Source organism: Pseudonaja textilis, chromosome 1, assembly GCF_049901715.1.
Source record: "Pseudonaja textilis isolate UNSWEBS1 chromosome 1, rPseTex1.2, whole genome shotgun sequence".
In the NCBI taxonomy this organism is placed as follows: domain Eukaryota; kingdom Metazoa; phylum Chordata; class Lepidosauria; order Squamata; family Elapidae; genus Pseudonaja; species Pseudonaja textilis.
The window spans coordinates 332,027,166-332,046,484 of NC_141990.1; the positions used below are offsets into that span (position 1 = coordinate 332,027,166).

The window sequence follows — 19,319 nt, forward strand, 5'->3', positions numbered from 1 at the left end:
TGATGCAGTATTTAAGTATATTAAATAAATAGTGATGATTGGGAAACACCCAGAGTTGGTTATAAGTTAGGCGAGTAGGTAAATGTTTTAAATAAATAAATCTGGAGGGGCAGGGTCTAAATAGGCACAAACTCGCCACATAATGTAAGGTTCATGCTGTTAATAGTTACATTTTTAATACAAAAGGTATAAGAAGGATTATTCCACAATTCTACTTGTGTTAGGGCTACATAAAATAGAAAAAGGGGATTAATTACTATATATAGCAGAGTTTGGTCATACCCAGACTTTTTAATTCAGTCATCTAAATTTTGTCATACTTTTTTCTATCAGGAAAATTCTGACTTGAGAGCCTCAAAACTCATCATAAGGTAATTAAGAACAGTAGATTTATGTCTGAGAGATCTCTCATAAACTCCATCTGCCTTTTACAGATTATATAGCTGACACTGCCCTTAAATGATAACTGATTAGCTGAATTCTGAAATAAGCTGCCAACTTTTTTTCAAAAAGAGTCAGTCTGGAAGTACAAAAATTCTGTTCTGTCTTCTGTATAATAACTCTAATCATCCATGTGCTTTTAATAATTTATTATAACCAGGGAAATAACAATAGAGTTTATTTCTGCATAACACAGTTTCCTAAAGGTGATGGAGCAAACTGAATTTCTGGGGGCAGGATTTTTCATGGATGGGTGCTATTGTTGAGAAACAAAATCTTCTTGCTCTCTGGAACAGTGTGTTGCCTTAATTGAGATGGCAGTTGCAATTTGATCCCAAGGTTAAGATTTTTATTTCAAACTCCATGCAAAGTATCATGTAGACACTTAGAAACTTCATGCCTGCTTAAGACATTTGTGAGCAAGCAATCTTCATTTTGTGTACAGGTACTTACAATTACAGTTGAACCCAAAATTTCCATTGTTCAACAAGACAGTGAGTTGTGTCCTGTTTTATGACCTTATTTACACTGTAGTTGTTAAGTGAATTATGTGGTTATTAAATGAATCTGGCTTTCCCCATTGATTTTGCTTATTGGAAGACAGCTGGGAAGGTTGTAAATGTCATAAGTACATGCCAATTACATTGCGCCCAAATTTTGATCACTTGTCCATGGGGATGTTGCAATGGTCATGTCACTTTTTTCAGTGCTGTTGTAACCTTGAACGATCACTAAATGAATGATGGTAAGTCAAGGACTACCTCTACCTGTAATAGCAGATTTGTTAAGCAATGAGGGAAGTTCTGATACTGTTTGTGCAGTATGGGCTGGAGACAATGTATGAATTCAGGTGGCCAGGACTGAAGCTGCTGGAAAAAGCAGGCATCACGTTCAGAGAGAAAGATTTTCAAAACAGATTGCTGAAAAGGATAGGCTGCATTTACAAAAAAACAGATCAGAGGTAAGTAAGGAAAAGCTTGATCAGCATGGTGGATTTCTACAGTAAGAAGTTCATGAAAGTTATTCCCACTTTTTCATCACGTCTCTAGGTTAAAAGCAACTTGAAAGTGAAACTACTATACTGTTTAGCAGTTAGATTAACCAAATTTGTTAAGTAGCAACTGCATGAGATAAGGGAGGGAGCAAGCAAGCAAGCAGGCAAGATAGTTAAGGAGTTGTAAAACACTCTGCATGTAAATCTATTAATTTGCTAAACAGGCTACTGTACAACAGGAATAAGTATAATTTATCTACTTCATATCATCATCATTCTAACCCTTGTCTATTCACTGCAGGATGAAGGCCTCTTTCAAATGTTTTCAACCAATAATGGTCCTGAGGGTGTTCTTTTTTTGCCAATTGGGGTTGCAATACTTGATGTCATTGATCCATCTTATTTTAGATCTCTTTCATGGACACTTTTAGCAACTGGGATCCATTCTATGCTTTGGTCCACCTGCCATCAGTTCTTCTTCCTATGTGACCAGCCCATTTCCATTCTTTTAGTCTCTTGATGATATTTATTTAAAAACACTAAAACTAAATGTCAAGTTAGTTGGAGAGGAACAGTTTCTCTTTTTCTCTTTCTCACCTTCTGACAATGATGCTTTCCTGTATCTTATATGGAAGAGTAACAGTCTTGCTGGGATTGAACTCCAGTGTATCTTTCCCATCCATTTTCTTATAACCTTGAGCACTAGATAAGGATTTTCATTGAATTACTTCCTCAGGCTGGAATAGAGATGTATGACTGGGTATATGGAAAAGTGGAATATAACTCTACTATCTAGAGTAAAATGAATATCTATCTATCCATCTATCCATCCACCTACCTACCTAATGTAACAGGTCAGATGGTAGAAGGTGGGAGCAAAACAGTTCAACCTCTCACTGCTTTCCTTAAATACTATGACTTCCATTATAATCTTGCTCTGGTTAGTGTTTGGATTGGAGACTTTAAGGGAATACTGTCAGAATATATTGACCAGCTATTGCTATGTTAAAACTGGTATATTATCACTAGAATATAATGCTGATCATTATATAATGCCATGGCATGGTAATAATGTACAGCTTTGTGCCTTGTAGTTGTATGAATGAACATTTATATTTATGAAAGTTGGAATATGTGAGACTCATCAAGAGGCTAAAAGAACAGAACATTTTTCCCAGAAATATATTAGTCTCTGAACCACATGGATAGGTTCCAGAATGAAGACACAACAAAAGGCAGTTCCCAATACAACAGATAATTTCTATGTGAATTGGAGAAGGCAATGTCTATGGAGATTCTCAGTCATCCAAGTCAAAGGTGCTTTTTCAAAAGGTAATTGAACTTTCTTTTTCCTTGAAGGCATCTCACTGAATCAGAACTAAAGAAGCTTCTTGGATGAAAAGCAAAATGTCTTCAAGGAAAAAATGAAGGAAGTCTAGTTGCGTTTTGCAAAAGCACTTTTGGGATAAGGTGCCGCTAAGTGTGGGTTTATTGGAATAGGACTAGTCAAACTTTGCTGAACTGGGTCAAACCTTAGAAGGTACAATGTATGAAAACAATATTTTGTGGGAATCATGAGTTCCACTGATTCACATACTCATATATTATCCTTGCTCAAAGCCTAGCTGATAAACAAGGATTGAGCTCCAGAAATAATCAAAGCAGGAAAGTGAAAAAGTAGAAGTAAACACACCTGAGTCTTCTTAATAAAGAAGTATCATGGGAGGTGTTTTTGGCCCTAAATGAATAATTTTGCAACTCTGAAATAAACTGGGAAATTAGGGGAAAATCCTGGAAGAAGGCAGTTAAGTCAGTTCTGCACATTGAGAAGAACATTGGATAGATGTATCCAGGAAACCACCTTTTTTCAAAGACTTTTTAAATGTTACCTGATATACCCAAATAATTCTTGTTTAATGTTTCAGTTCCTCTTTTGTATGATATTTATCACGAAATGTTCCTAAGCAGCCACCCTGGATATCTAGATATCTCCTATTTTTCATTTTCATACAGGCAGTCCTCAGCTTAAAATCATTTGTTTACATGTTCAAAGTTACTATCACACTGAAAACATTGACATAGTGGATCCTCACACTTATAACCATTGCAGCATCCCCACAGTCCTGTGACCACAATTTGGACAGTTGGCAACTAACATATATTTACTGTATGAAAGTTGCAGTATTCTGGGGTCATATCACCACGATTTGCAACCTTCCCAGCCAGCTTCTGATAGGCAAAGTCAATAGGGGAAGTTGGATTCATTTAATGACCACCTGATTTATTTAGCAACTACATTGATTTGCTTAAGTATGGCAAAAAGTTCATAACATTGGGTACAACTCATTTAATTGCCTTGCTTAGCAATAGAAATTCTGGTCCCAATTCTGGTCATAAGTTGAGAACAACTACCTGTAGATAAAATAGGTGATTATTCATTAATGAGCTCTGGTTGCACAGTGCTTAGAATGCAGTACTGTGCTCTACTTCTGCTGACTGACTGCAGTTTGGCAGTTCAGATCTCACCAGGCTCCAGTTTGACTCAGCCTTCCATCCTTCCAAAATGGGGACCCAGATTCTTGGGGGCCATATGCTGACTCTGTAAACCACTTAGAGAGGGCTATAAAGCACTGTAAAGCAGTATATAAGTCTAATGCTATAAATATTTCAATTTATAAGCTCTTTCGTCCCTCAGCTCTTAATTCCTTCAGAATTTCTGCTCAAACTTTACTGAACTTTCCAAATTTTCTACATAGTGCATTACACATGAGTTTTATACCCATTACTAATTTTAAGACAACACCTCAATTTACTTGTAATATTTCTGCCTTTTGGACTTCATCAATTCTTTCTGTAAGACTGATGTTTGGAGTGCCACTCCTAAGCAGAAAGACAACATATCAGTCTTGAACTTTTCAGATGCAGTTGCCAGCTAGGGAAGTCAGATGTTTTAACAGATTGAAATTTCCCATTAATTCTGAGTTGTCTGTGAAAGCATTCTAATTTGCATTATGAAAGTACTATCTACATTTTACATCCTGATGGCCAATCTGCTATATACTGTCATAGCAATGACTTTTCTCAGTCTTTTTATTCTGTATGATTTCAACCAGTTTATATTCTCAGTATCTAATACAAATCTGTTTGCATTCTCTCTATATTGTTCTCTTAAGAGGCCTATTCCTTTGTTTCTAATAATCCGAATATGTTCCACATTTCGCTTTCACAAAACATTTCCTGAGTACAGAAATAGAATTACGTTTATACTCACATAAACACATATATGCTTGATTAGTACCATCTTAACAGAGACAGAGAAAGAAAAGCAAGTTTTGGTGACTTGTATTAGAACTTCTTTGTTATTCCATTAAATTACTGTGTTTTTTAACATACTTTGAGGACTGGACTTTGGGCAAAATCCAAGACTGGCTGTATTTTATAAGGGTTTCTAGGACTACTTCGAAAATGAGATAATACAAGTAGTCCTCAACTTACAACAGTTCATTTAGTGGCCAAGTGAAAGTGAATATACATATCCCAGAATAATGATGCAGGATCTAATCTGGGTCGGTCCCAATCCTGACTCTAGTGCTGGTGAATGATCCAGATTGGTCCTGCATTTAGTAACCATTCAAAGTTATGAAACTGAAAAAAGTGACTTATGACCATTTTTTATATGACCGTTGCACCATCTCCATGGTCACATGATCAAAATTCAGAAGTTTGGCAATTGACTCATGACAGTTCGTTTCCCAGCATCATGTGATAACCTTTTGATAAGCAAAATCAATGGGGGAGCCAAATTCATTTAACAATTGTGTTACTAACTGAACAATTGCAATGATTTACTTAAGAATTATGGCAAGAAAAGTCATAAAAAAGGGGCAAAATTCACTTAACAAATGTTTCACTTAGCAACATAAATTTGGGGCTCAGTTGTGGTTTTAATTAAGTTGAGAACTACCTGTACAATGTATTCCAAATAAGCCCACATTTTACTTTTAATCATATTGGGTTCACTACATAGAGAACAAAACACTCTAATGGTGAATTACAGAGATTGTTATGGCACATGTCTATATTTGGGGAAATCTATTAATTATCTGAATGATGAGGGTAAATGTGCTCTGTTGAAAGGGTATTCAAATATATTGAAGTCAGCGGATAACTAAAACAGAGAGCATCCAATTTTGAGTAGAATGTAAACTGTTTACAGTTGCCTAGCAAATGACATTTCTGGTGATTGTGATGTGTAATAAGCTTAATGAATTATATTTATTTTATTTGGTTTATTTGGTTTGTCAATTGCTTACAAGATAATAGGTATAAGTAAAAACATAGTTATGAATACATGGATGACACCTTCGTTCAGTTTAATGCTACATACAATCCTTTTAAATGCAGAGGTGCATAAATATGGAATGGCAAATGAGGGTGGGCTGAAACCAGGGGTGGCATGCTACCAGCTCTGCCCGGCTCTATAGAACCGGTAGCTCTGAAGAGCAGCAGACACGGAACTGGTTCGGTGTTTGCTGCTATTTGGCCCACCCGCCCACCTGGGCTCTTACCTGTCCTTTATTTCCTGCTTTTTCAACCTCAGCTGCTTTGCACAGCACAGCTGAGGTGGAAAAAGCAGGAAAAGAGGCTTTTCAAAGGCTGTGCCCCTGCATGCAGCATTCTTCAGCTGTCTGGGCGGCACATCTTATGGTTTTCTACGCGCACACAGCAAAATGTAATCACCGAACCAGTAGTAACACCGGTTGAATCCCACCCCTGGCTGAAACAATGACGTGCCCAAATCCAGAAGATTAAACCAAGAGTCAGTGCATGAATTTCAATGATCAAGAACTGCCATATTAGATTCTTCCCCCAAACTCTTTTCCAGATAGTAGCAATAATCCAACACCAAAATGGAAGAAAATCAGCTGATCAATGCCCAATGCCTTTAAGTTACAAATAATAAGAGTTGTATGTGTAACCTGGAAGAAATATGAAAGTGCTTCTTTTCTGCATAGCTCATTGTTTGACCCTTTTCACCTATTTTCTCTTTTCCATAATGGAAGATTATTCAGAATCAAGGACTACAAGATCATTTTGGTTATCTTTTTGCTCAATTAACCTGTCTGCTTCCATTACTTGGGAAAATTGTGTTGATCAGACACGTGCGCCTGAGGTAGCTGTGCTGGAGCAGAAAAACGTATTAAAGTGACAGCTGCATTCAAACTTGGATTCATTTAACATACGCCCGCTGGGAATTGTAGTCTTCCGTGGTAATGGTGTCTACTAAGGGAAAAAGAAGATCTAGAGAGAGAAAACGTTCTCCACCTTCCAAGACGATCGCGCGAGAAATCATTTTATTAATAGGGCTAAATAATGATCAAATTACACAGCCGCCCCTCACAAGAGACGCCCGTTTTACCCCTCCAGAAGTAGTATTTGTTACCGGTTTGTAAATAGAGGGTCGGGTTGATTACTAGCAAGATGAAATAGATCTGACATAACGAATATGAAGCGCGAAGATAGAAAAATATGTTCGTACTTTGCAAATGGGGTATAATTAAAATAATCAGAACTATCTGGTCAACCAGCGCGAGTGAACAGAAGTGGCTTTTCCCGCCTTTTTGCCGTTTATACAGCCTTCCACCGTCGCCTCAAACCGGCTCCCGCTACCCCTCTCCATCCACCTCCGCGGGATCTTCTGCGCAGGCGCGGGTGGCTCCGACTTTTCCCGCCCGCGAGTGCCTATCGCAGAAACGCACTGAACGAACAGAATGCCGAGTTCTCACCCTATCTCCCCCCCCCACGCTCCCCCACCCAAGCAACTCAATGCTCTTGGCGGGAGTACTCGACGCCCTGCGTCATGACGTCACAGACGCGACGTTCTGCGTCTGTGCGTCGAGCGCCGTCAGCGTCGGGCGTGTCCCAGGATGCACTGCGCGGGGCTGGCTCCTGCCCACAGTTGAGCTCGGCCTCCTCCTCCGTCTCCTCAGTGGAGCCGAGCGGAGCAGAGCGGCGACCCCAGTGGGTCTAGGACGAGTCGAACGAGGCTATTTTCCTCCCGTTCTTCTCGAGCACTTGTGATAGCCTTCCTCCCCCTGACTGGTGGGGCGCTTGAGCCCGGCGGAACATGCGGCTCCAGTTGCCCCGCGGCGAGGCCGGCGAGTGAGAAAGAGAGGGAGGGAGGAGGGGGGGACGGTGGGGCCTCCTCTCGCCCCCAATCTGCTGGGCCCGGGGCTCTTCCTCCCCCAGGGAGGCAATGACAGCGGCTCCGGGACCGTCCCCGCAGCAGATCAGGGACCGGCTGCTGCAGGCCATCGACCCCAACAGTAATGTGAGTAAAGCGTGATACGTGCAGGGAATGGGCAGCTTGTTTCAAAGTACTTGGTCTGTTTTTCTGTGACTCCACAGTCCCTGTTAATCCCAGATGACATTAACCATGCTGACTTAAATATGGTGGATTGTAGTCCACCACATGTGCAGGGCACCCAGCTGTAGAAGTCTTGGTCAAGGATTAGGGAGAAATGAGAACCATCTTTTATCCTTGCTTAGGGGCAGGAGTCCTGTCGTTAGGTATGCATGTATCTGGGGGGTCTGAGAGAGAAAGAGAGAGTCTGCCTATAGGTCTCTTTATCTAAAGAAATATTTCTGATAGGGAGGGTGGCAGGAAGGCTTTAAGTCTAAAATCCCTACCCTCTTGTTTCCTTGGCTTCTCTCTCTGTGTTCCTCCATGTGCATGGCTACTGGAGCAAGTCACCCTCCCCCTCCTCCCATATTTTGCTAAAAGGTAGGTAGGTACTGCAAGAAAAGGATTGGCCAAGCTTCTTGTCTGTAGTCCCTTTCTGCCATCTCTTTGGATCTTTTATAATCTTCCGAACAGTATTCTATAATACCCAATATTGCTGCCTGAAGCTTATTTTTAGTCCTTCGCTGTACTCTCATTCTCTTTCCCCCTAGTTACCCAAATAAATAATGTTTTCTTTTCTGACACCATTTTCTTCTCCCCTTTTTTGCTTCTTCAGAATAGCATAACTTGTGTAGTATGGCTCAGAGCTAGACAATGAGCAAGAATTTGGTATTTATTTGCTGGGGCTGAGGAGGGTGGCTTGTGATAGTTTGGGCTAATATTTTCTGTGTTAAGGGCGTCTTGAAGTACTTAATCTTACCTCTTTCTCAGAGCATCTATGTATTATAGGAGCACCTTTTCTTTTCCTTTCCTTTCCTTGCTTTGGTTTTGTGTATTGCCCCTAATCTTCCATGTACAATATATTGTATGGGTCTGAGCAGGGAAATTTTATTACATTTTTGTTCCAATTCTCCCAGCCCCAGTACATTTGTAGAGCAGGGTCCTGAGTTGTACTCCTTGAAATTTATAAAATTATTTATTACTTCAGCTTGCGGCATCTCCTTATTCCTCCATACCCAGCCTGTATTTTCTACAACTATTCCTTTCTTTCTGCTCTTATAATCCTGTTTTTTAGGGGTGAGGTGGATATTATTTAAGCAAGGCCTAGTTAAACCTGAATTTTAGGACTTCTTGTTCAATATAAACTCATTATAATGAGTTTATAATGAGCATATTTTTATTTGTTATACTTTGTAGGAAAATAAAAAATGTTATCTTTTACTTAAAACATTTCGTCTGACAGTGCAGTAGCTCTAGTGAGTAAGTGCAGTAACTGTTGTAAAATACTCATCTGATATATACATTTGCTTATTTTGCATTGGAGAAAAAAATGAGACCTAATGGAAAGTGCATAAAATTATGTTTATGTACATGGAAACATCCCAGGTATAAGACCCATGTATACAAGAGCTAAGGAAACAAATTTTTTTCAAAATTTGTTACACATAAGATTCAGAACTTTTATACTGACAATTATATTAAGATGAACTAAAATCACTGTGCTGGCCTTTGTTAAGAATTCTTGGAAGTTTATCATTTGCCATATTTCAAATCAGGCGCTCACTCTTCTTTGGCAGTTGTTCCTTCAGCTGCCATAAGTAGAGAGACTGTGTTTATGAGTTCTTTTGTATCACTGTAAGTAAGTAAAAGATAGTCTGGATGTACTTTTCTGTACGCTCTACATTTATGGAAATAGTCACTTTATATCAGGGTAAAGATACATGGCATGTAAACAGCCCTGTTGTAGAAGAGCCAACTGACTCCTGCAGGCTTCCCTTAAGCTTTCTTTCTCTCCAGAAAGTCTGAATGTATTTGCATGTTTATGTACGTTTTGATTTCTTATTTTAAGTACGTGACTTATTTTTCAAATGTTTGAAGGATAATATACGCTTTACCAGATGTATGTATTCTTAAGATACATCTGGAAGTTATGCCTTTTTTTTCTTTGAAACCTATGACTGTTTATTGACTTGTTTTAATTTATGTTACGCTGTTCCTCAGAATGAAAGCTTAAGGAAAGCCTGCGAGTGTCAATTGGCTCTTCTACAAAAGGACTGTTTACATGCCATGTATCTTTACCCTGATATAAAGTGACTATTTCCATAAATCTAGAGCATACATAGCATACATAGTGCTCCCTCCAGATTCTTTTCCTTATGACAATACCCCTATGAGTTGGCTGGATTGAGAGTGACAAACCAAAGTCACTCAATCACCTTTCATGGTAAAACAGAACTATGGCTAGTCCTCAACTTACAATAAATCATTTAGTGATCATGCAAAGTTACAGTGGCGCTGAAAAAAAGTGACTTATGACCACTTTTTGCACTTACAACCATAGCAACATTCCCCATGGTCATATGATCAAAATTTAGATGCTTGGCAACTGACACATATTTATGAGGGTTGCAGCGTCCTGGGTTCAGGTTTTGCAACCTTCTGACAAGCGAACTCAATGAAGAAGCCAAAAACCTTGTTACTAACTTAAAAGCTGTACTTACACTTTACATCTGTGGCAAGAAAGGTCGTAAAATGGGGCAAAACTCACTTAACCAATATCTTAGTTAACTATATAAATTTTGGGCTCAATTGTGGTCCTAAGTTGAGGAGTACCTGTATACCTGAGCTTCTCAGTCGTCTGCTGAGAATACCTTAAATGCTGTATTGATTTTCATTTGTTGTCTTTTTACAGGCATTAAACTTTTTTTGGAAATAGGTTAATGTAATTTTAGTATTGTAGAAAGTCTGTCTAGACCAGGGGTGTCAAACTTAAGGCCTGCGGGCTGGATCCGGCCTTCAGGGTGCTTAGATTTGGCCTGTGGGACCACCCTGGAAACAGCGAAGGACGAGCCTGCAGTGCCTCTGCCAGGGAAAATGGAGCTCCATTTTTGTTGGCAGAGGGTTGCAGGAGGCCGTCGCAGTCGAAAACAGAGCCTTGATGAATAACGTGAAACTGGCCATGCCTACCCCGGCCGTGTCCTCCCCAACCCTCCCCCCCCCACAGGTCAAACAGAACCCTGATGCGGCCCTCAGTGAAACTGAGTTTGGCACCCCTGGTCTAGACACACCTTTGTCCCTGTGTGGTAATCTCTGCCTCCAGGCAGTTTGAGGTGATACCTTGCAGCTCTTTTCTGGTGGATTGAGATGACCCCAGCCTCACTAAATAAAGCAGAATAATTGTGTTAAAACACATTTATTTCTTTGTCTTTTCCTATTTAGTCTTATTCTCAGCAGATAATTTTTCCTTTTAAAATTTTAAACCAGAATTTAAAGGTGCTTTTAAAAAAAGTAGTATACTTAGATTCTCATTTATGTTTTCTGCCTTAGTGCTGCGTACAGTAGAACCTTTCTCCTTTGGGGTAGTATTCCTTTTTGTAGGCATACTTTGTAAGCAAAGTTTGGTAAATCTAAAAGAATTGTATGGTTTTCTTTACTGTGCACTAGGTTGGCTATATACAATCTCCAAGGTGTAGCTCCAATCTTTATGTACTATAGTAGTATATTTATAAAAAATGTAAGTTGCTGGTGAACTTGGGTCTTTTTAGTTGATCTTAATAAAAGTGCCTCGCTTTTGCCAGCCATAGATTATTAATTAATTTAATTTACTTTTTCTGTTGGTAACTTCACAATACTCTCTTCCTTAGTGGTCTTTTTCATAAATGTTTTATATAGTAAGGGGCAGAATAGTTGAAAAACACCCATTTAAAAAAAATGCTCCAATTGAGTGCTTCACTCCTACTGGGGGTTGCTACTATTAGTTGGAAGTGTATCCACTGCAGATTTGTGTTGCATGTCATGACGGAAGAAGATAAAAATAGTGGAAACATGTTTAGTTAGATATGTGTGTATGAACATGATAATGGTATGAAAAGTTAAGGTACAACTTCATAACGTAGGTCACTGAGCTGGTGTCATGGCACCTGGTATATCCAGGGAAATGATCATAATAATCACTATACCTTAATTTTTGGAGCCAATGCTATGAACCAAGGAGATCTTATTTATGGCAAATCTAGCTATGTGTTTTATTTATTGGACACCCCTTCAAGCCATTCTTCATGTAGAATAATTAAACTGCTTTATATAACTGAGTTTGAGAATAAAACCCCAATTCTGACAATAATAAAAATTAGAGTATCAGAATAAAATGAGATGCAATATACTGGAAACAATATATTTAAGTTGTGTGTCTACAGGATGATACCTAAGAAACCCAGAGAATTAGAAATGTTTTCACTTACAATTAAAAAAAAGTAGGTAACCTCAAGTAGAAAAAAAGGATTCCAGGCAAATATATTTTCAGCAAAAAAGGTCCCATCTTTTGACACTGCATGCTTTAATTATTTCAATTCTCATTTAGGGAATTCCAGGGAGTCTACTAATATAGGCAGCTCTACTGTCCAGTGTGATGGAACATGGTGTAGCTAAAACATAAGCTTTTCTCCGAAAGGATACTTACTTTCTGTTCATTTTTTTCCACAGATACATAACATGGTGGCAGTACTGGAAGTGATCTCCAGCTTGGAGAAATACCCCATCACCAAAGAGGCACTTGAGGTTTGTTCCTACAGCAAGTATTTTTTTCTCGATAAGAAAAAAGTAATAGAATTCTAGAAAATGGCATGATATTTAAAGTTGTAGGAGGAGTTATATGTATCACCTAGCTCAGTGATGGCAAACCTTTTTGTTGTGGTGTGCCAAAAGTGTGTGTGTGTGTGTGTGTGCCAGCACCCACAATTGCAATGTGCCCCGCCCACCGTGCGCATGTGCACAACCCCCTTTTACCTGCACTGGGCATGCGCATGCCTCCCAGCTCATTTACGTCCTGTTTGAGGCTATTTTTGCCCTTCCAGGGGCTTGAGGGAAGCCTCTTCAGCCTTTGGAGGCCGAAAAACAGGCCTGTTTTGGCACTTCTAGTATTTCCGAAAGGCCTGTTTTTTGGCCTCCAAAGGCTGCAGAGGCTTCTCTCGAGCCCCTGGGAGGGCGAAAACGGCCTCAAACAGGCCAAAAATCAGCTGGGAGGCACGTGCACATGCAGTGCAGGTAAGTTTGACTGGGACTCACGTGCCCACACAAATGGCTTTGCATGCCACCTGTGGCACTCATGCCATAGGTTCGCCATCATGGACCTAGCTTATTCCAGTCTGAATGCTTACATACATTCAACTTAGGCTTGATAATACTTTGTGATTTAGAGAAATGTGCTCTCACTGTTTTGACACTGTAGTTAAGAAAAGCAGCAAACAACAGTATTTTACTGGTCTGTCTCTGAAGGCCAAAGAAGCTCTATGTGTCCCAACAAACGTACAACCTCATATTCCTAGTCTCTATTTTGACTGAACATTCTGTAATTACCCGTAACGTCACCTCCACCATGGTAGGGCAGAGGAAGTTGTTCATCCAAGAATTATAGAGGTTTCACCTTTCTTGAAATAATTGCATTTTTAGATTCTTTTTCTTTTCTTTTTTTGACAAGAAGACAAGGCCAGCACGTGCAGATTTTAACTACTATTTCTTGTAATTCCCATAAACCTTTTTTTAATATGTGTTTACTTTTCTTCAGTTTCAGAATTTTATAATGTCTGCCAACTATGGATATGTATATGCCATATTGAATAAAGCAGAACTGACTTTTTTTGATTGCATGGCTTTTTTCCCCACCTTCCTCTATCTTTTGATTAAAGGAGAGAAGAACACCCAAGCAGTGAATTATTGTGGTTGATAAAGATGTGAGTCTTTTAAGCCAGACAAATGTGCTAGGAACTTCTCAGGATATGCTTGGAACATACTGTAAATACTTTTAATTATTCAAGGCTTTGGAAACCCCAGTCTAAATGTAAGCAAATGCATGAAAACAAGTAGAAATAATAATATAAAGAAGACTAAGAATAATAAACATAATTTAAGCATACAACCTCACAAAAAATAAAGCACTGCTTTCACTTCTTGCCTGCTAAGAAGATTCGGTCCTCTGAGAAGACAGACATTTAAGTCTTTTACCTGACATATTTTGGGCAAAGTTATTATCTTAACTAAATGGGACTTGATACGGGTCATTTAAAGGAAATGCAACAAGGGCAGATTCACATCAGGCTTTTGCAGTTAATTTTTGTGAACATTTCCAAATAGGTCACTTTGAGCCCTAGTGAACTGGATGAAGTCATTTATGATAAAGTGTCCATATTCTGTGACGGTTCGTGGATTTTAAACTCTCCTTGTGATAAAAAAAATTGACTCATATAAAGAATGAGCATTGACAGCTTGCCTGAACTTGTTGCTCACCTATGGCTGTAGCCTGTGGAATTCCATGAAAGCTACCCACAGCTTTCTCTACCAGCATCAGTCAGAAAGAGGGAGTGTAATTCATAACTGGTTGATACTATACATTTCATTTGCAGTTGAGATGATTCTCTGCTTGCGCTCCCTTATTAAGTGCAGAATGGATTGCATTTCCTTTGTTGATTTTGATTCACTTACAATGATACCAGCTTGATTTATTCTGCCATTTCAATGTATATTTGGATGGGGTCAGTCTTTATAAGGATATTCTGCAACACTAGATTTGTGTACATATTCATGTTTGATATGATTATAGATTTGGAAAAAAATTAACCAGAGAATGTTCTGCTTTACCTACCAATTTGATTTTTTACTTCCTTAAACATAGGTTTGATTCAAATGCTACACAAAATATTTTTTCAGCGTAGTATTAAAATAAGTTATTAAAATAATTACATTAAAATGCATTTATTGCAGCATTAATGTTATAAATGTTAATGTATTTAAATAAATCCAAATATTTATTTGGGTTTAATGTATATATTTGAAAATACAACAGTGGCTTTGTATTGATTGAAGTTTTAGGAAGGTGAACATTTATTTGATTTAAAAGCCCATAATACACTGTATCTAGTAATAGCTCTTTCTATTTTTTCCCCATAATGATATGGTAGCTTTTTGAAGTAGGCTGGACTGAGAATAAGTGACTAGCTTAAAGTCACCCAGAGACCTTCTGTAGTTGTGGGTAGATTGGAAGCTGGGTCTCTACTCCAGCCCAACACTTTAATCATTATATGACACTAGTGGTTAAAATATTAAAATTGTTCTAATGTTCTTCTTTTAGCATATTTGAATCATGTGAAAAACACAATTTGATGCTATAATCGATTAGAATTTTATCAAAATATAGCCAGCCTATTTGATTTATATTTACATTAACTTTAGCAAAAGGAGCCATTTCTCAAAATAGAAACGGTTTTTTAGAAAAATATGCAATCAAAGTTTCCTGGATAATTTTCCACCTCACAAGCTCCTTGATCCTTAATTGTGCTTTTCCCCCTCTTCTGACTGTGATTAAAAATAGGAGAAGTCAGCTATTGAATTGCCCTATACTCCTTTTCCTCTTCTGGGCCTTGTCAGAACATACCCATTGAGAGGACAAAAGTTTCTCCGTTAATGATATTTGATGAGGTGTCCTTTAAAATAATCATCTTTGTGTAATTCTTTTTAAAAAAAAAAACCTTTAGGAAACACGGCTGGGGAAGCTCATCAATGACGTGAGGAAGAAAACTAAGAATGAGGAGCTTGCTAAACGGGCCAAAAAACTGTTGCGGAATTGGCAGAAGCTGATTGAGCCTGTTTCACAGAATGAAGCCACCCTGAGAGGATTGCCAAATCCACCTGGATCAGCCAACGGTGGGGCTCACAACTGCCGAGTGGAAACGTCTCCTGGGGCTGTGATTGGATCTAAACCCATTCAAGATGTGAAGAATAGAAACGATGTCCAAAAGCTGCACTCTCCAAAGCCAGGGAACCGGAAGAGGCAAGGGGAGCCCAAGGATGGCCTTCCTCTGCCGCTGCCAAAAGTTTCCAAAGCCAGTTATGAAGTATTACAAAACTCTTCTCCGCCTCCCACCAATGGGATCGGTGGAAGCCCCGAGAGCTTTCCTAGCCCTCCAGATGTGAGTCTTCTCCCAGGGCCAGAAGGCAACAGGGACGAGGTGAGTGAAAATGACAAGCCCAGCAAGATCCCCATCAATGCAGTGCGGCCTCACACCAGCTCTCCAGGACTCTTCAAAACTTCCGGGACGTCCTTACTGCTGAAAACAGCCATGCTGCAGCAGCAGCAGCAGCAGCATGACAAAGCAGAGGAGGCTGCTGCCAACCAACCTAGGAGTCCCCGTTGTTCCTCATTCAGTCCCAGGAATGTCAAGCTGGAAACATTTGCTCGGCAACATACCACGTACTCCCCCAAGAATTTGACGCTTGCCCCGTGCCCAAGGCCCCCTCTTCTGGATGTTCCAGTGCCCTTATCGCCACCGCCCCCCTCTCTAGTACAGCTGTCACCGCAGCCAGCACTAGCAAAGAGACTGGAGGCATCTTATCAGACGGACCCTGAAGCATCCCTTCATGATCAGGAGCAGCCAAGAGTGCCCGAGGGCCAGCTTCAGCTCAGTGCAGGAGCCTCTCCCGGCAGTGGAGCAGGCTCCCATTCAGTAGAGTCTTTGGCACCCTTGGTTGACTTATCTCCAGATGCTTCCAGGATGGACAGTGACAGTGCTGCCTCAGGGTCTGACAGCAAGAAGAAGAAAAAGTACCGGCCCAAAGACCACGCAGTCAACTTGGACGGGCAGCTGATGGAAGGCGGGGTCAAGCCTGTACGGTTAAAAAAAGAGCGGCGACTGACTTTTGACCCCATGACGGGCGAGATCAAGACTTTAGCACAGAGGGACTCTTTGCAGGTGGATCTTCCTGCTCTTGCTGAGCAGCACAGGACAGGCACAGATAAGCAGGAGCTGAAGCCACCTCTGCAGAGTCCCTTTGAACAAACGAATTGGAAAGAATTGTCCCGGAACGAAATAATTCAGTCCTATTTAAACAGGCAGAGTAGTTTGCTGTCCTCCTCAGGGGTGCAGACTCCAGGGGCTCACTACTTCATGTCTGAATATTTAAAGCAGGAGGAAAGCACTAGGAGAGAAGCCCGGAAAACTCATGTCCTGGCGCCACACAGCAAACCTGCAGACTTGCCTGGGGTAACACGGGAGGTGACACAGGACGACCTTGACAGGATATGCAGCCAACACTGGCCTGGCGTGAATGGATGTTATGATACACAGGGTAACTGGTATGATTGGACGCAATGCATATCGCTCGATCCACATGGGGATGAGGGGCGCCTGAACATCCTGCCTTACGTCTGCCTAGACTGAGTACAATTTTGCTAAGATGCTTTTTTTTTTTTTTACACTGGCAGGTTAGTAAAGTGGGCAGGTGCTGTGCCATCCCCCATCTACCCCCCCATCAAGCTGAAAGAGGCTCACAAAGCAAGAGAGGGTTTGTCAGAGAGCTGGACGCTGGCAGTTTCTTCTGTTAATTTTTTTGTTTGTGAAGTGCTGCTACCAGTTTACTAACAAAATTGCAAAGGGAGGCATAACAAAAGGTTTGATTAAAAAAAAAACAAGTAGAGTTCTGAACTCTAGCAAGCCAGCTGTTAGAAACAAAGCAAAACAAAAGTTCGTTTTCCCTAGGTGAAAACCGTTTCCAGCTATTTGTGAATGCCAGAATCCAAGGTCAGGCAGGTACAGGTGGGTAATTGTGGAAATGAAACATTTAACACGAGAGTAGTTGAGTCTATTTATTTGTCTTGATTTGATTTTCTTAAAAAGAAACAATATGGCAGTGAGATATTTTAAAATGAACTGTGCAAAACTGTAGGTAGTTCTTCGCATTATATCTCTCTTCAAAAGTCCCTCTGATGTGGAGATGTGACTTGCAATGATACGTGCTCTGTGGTGCAGGAAGGGCCAGAGAGAGAAAGAGAGAGAGAGAGAGAGAGGCCCACCTTCGGCTCAGCATTCTGCAGACTCACGGGGCGTAGTCTGGTTTCAGTTTCAATTCAGATCCATGAAATGCTGCAAAAAAAAAGTGTTCACAGTTCTCCCAGCACCACCACCACCAGCCTAAGCACGTTAACCCCTTTCTGCAGATTTTCTATGGGAAAGCAGGGGGGGTGGGGAAATTGGTGGATTTTTTTGTTTTGTTTATTTTTTTCTGTTTAACAAAAAAATATTCCAACTTGTACCGAGGGTGCTACTAGTTTGTAAATGTCCTGTGAAGGGGGAGACAGAAGCCTGTTTGTATGCTGGAAATATACTTGTTACCATTCCTTTAGATATTGTTTGCCTTACGGATATCCATCACAAAAGCGACTTGCAAAAACAGCCTTAGTGAATGTACAGTAACTAGACTTCTGTGTTCTTGGGCACAGAAGGGAGCAACTTTGCTATTGGTCCTTTCAGTGGACACATTGTGATATAAATGTGGAAATAAAAAAAATTTGCACAAAATACACTGTCACTTTCTAATATTTCAAAAATGGCCAGGTGTAGATGAGGGTTTATATATGGGGTTGCGAGTGGAAGAGGAGTTCTCCTTGTCTCCTGTTGGATAATTAAAAGATTAAACTTATAAAATGTATGTTTTCTGCACCCACTAAGTCTGACTAGAGATGCGTAACTTGAGGCCATGGAGCCTTGTATATCCACCTCCCACTTCTGCCTTGGCTGAAGCTCCCAGAACTCTCTTCAAAAGAGCTGCTGAATTGTTTAGTGTATCAGTGGGAGAAGAGTTATTAAATATATGGGGTGTAATATTTATTGCATTTAATTAATTCAGATTTAATTAAGTGTACCATTAAATCAAATTTAGTCTTTGTCCTGGTCCTGCATGTTTTTTGAGCATAATCCTAACATTCCACTCAAATGCCCAGTTTGGTTATTGTCTCCAGTCCTCAACAGAAGAACTTCAGCTGCAGACCATGCTTAGAAATCTCTCTTTCACAATACCCAGGGGAAAATAAAGATAACAATTTGTTTTATACGGGTGGTTCTTGACTTGCAACATTCGTTTAATAACTGTTCGTGGTTAAAGGTAAAGGTTCCCCTCACACATACGTGCTAGTTGTTTCCAACTCTAGGGGGCAGTGTGACACTGATTTTAAAAATGACATGGCCAATCCTTGCACCTACATCCATTGCAGTGTCCCCGTGGTCATGTGACCAAAATTCAGGCGCTTTGGCAACTGGAATCCCTTTACAACTGTTGTAAATACATGCCAGTTGCCAAAATGCCTGAATTTTGGTCACATGACCACAGGGACACTGCAATGACCGCAGGTGCAAGGACTGGTGTCCGAGGTCACATGATCACCATTTGCAACCTTCCCAGGGGGCTTCCAACAAATAGGCAATGGAGGAAGCTGGGTTGGCTTAATGACCACAGTGATTCATTTAACAACCACGGTAAAAGTTCTAAAATTGGACACAATTCAATTGCATTGCTTAGCGGATGTTCTAGGCCCAATTATGGTTGTAAGTCAAAGACTACCTTTATTTTAATTTGCATAAGAATTTTGCAAATGTCTGTGAAAAGTGCTACATAATTTAATCATCATTTATATTTTAGATGCTCACTATATACTAT

General features: G+C 40.0%; 1 protein-coding gene across 1 annotated transcript; it reads left to right on the forward strand.

Annotated features, from left to right (window-relative positions):
* The first annotated feature begins 7,336 nt into the window (after nt 1-7,336).
* On the forward strand, nt 7,337-18,184 carry MED26 (mediator complex subunit 26). The gene is made up of 3 exons (XM_026698843.2): nt 7,337-7,766; nt 12,321-12,395; nt 15,365-18,184. The coding sequence occupies exons 1-3, from the start codon at nt 7,692-7,694 to the stop codon at nt 17,045-17,047; spliced, it is 1,833 nt and encodes a 610-aa protein (XP_026554628.1). The 5' UTR covers nt 7,337-7,691; the 3' UTR covers nt 17,048-18,184.
* Nucleotides 18,185-19,319: the final 1,135 nt, after the last annotated feature.

Bases quoted from the DNA above. Each gene is read 5' to 3' on its own strand.
- MED26 (XM_026698843.2), top strand. From the start codon at position 7,692: ATGACAGCGGCTCCGGGACCGTCCCCGCAGCAGATCAGGGACCGGCTG. The intron at 7,767-12,320 runs GTGAGTAAAGCG...TTTTTTCCACAG, and splicing joins CCATCGACCCCAACAGTAAT to ATACATAACATGGTGGCAGT. The intron at 12,396-15,364 runs GTTTGTTCCTAC...AAAAACCTTTAG, and splicing joins TCACCAAAGAGGCACTTGAG to GAAACACGGCTGGGGAAGCT.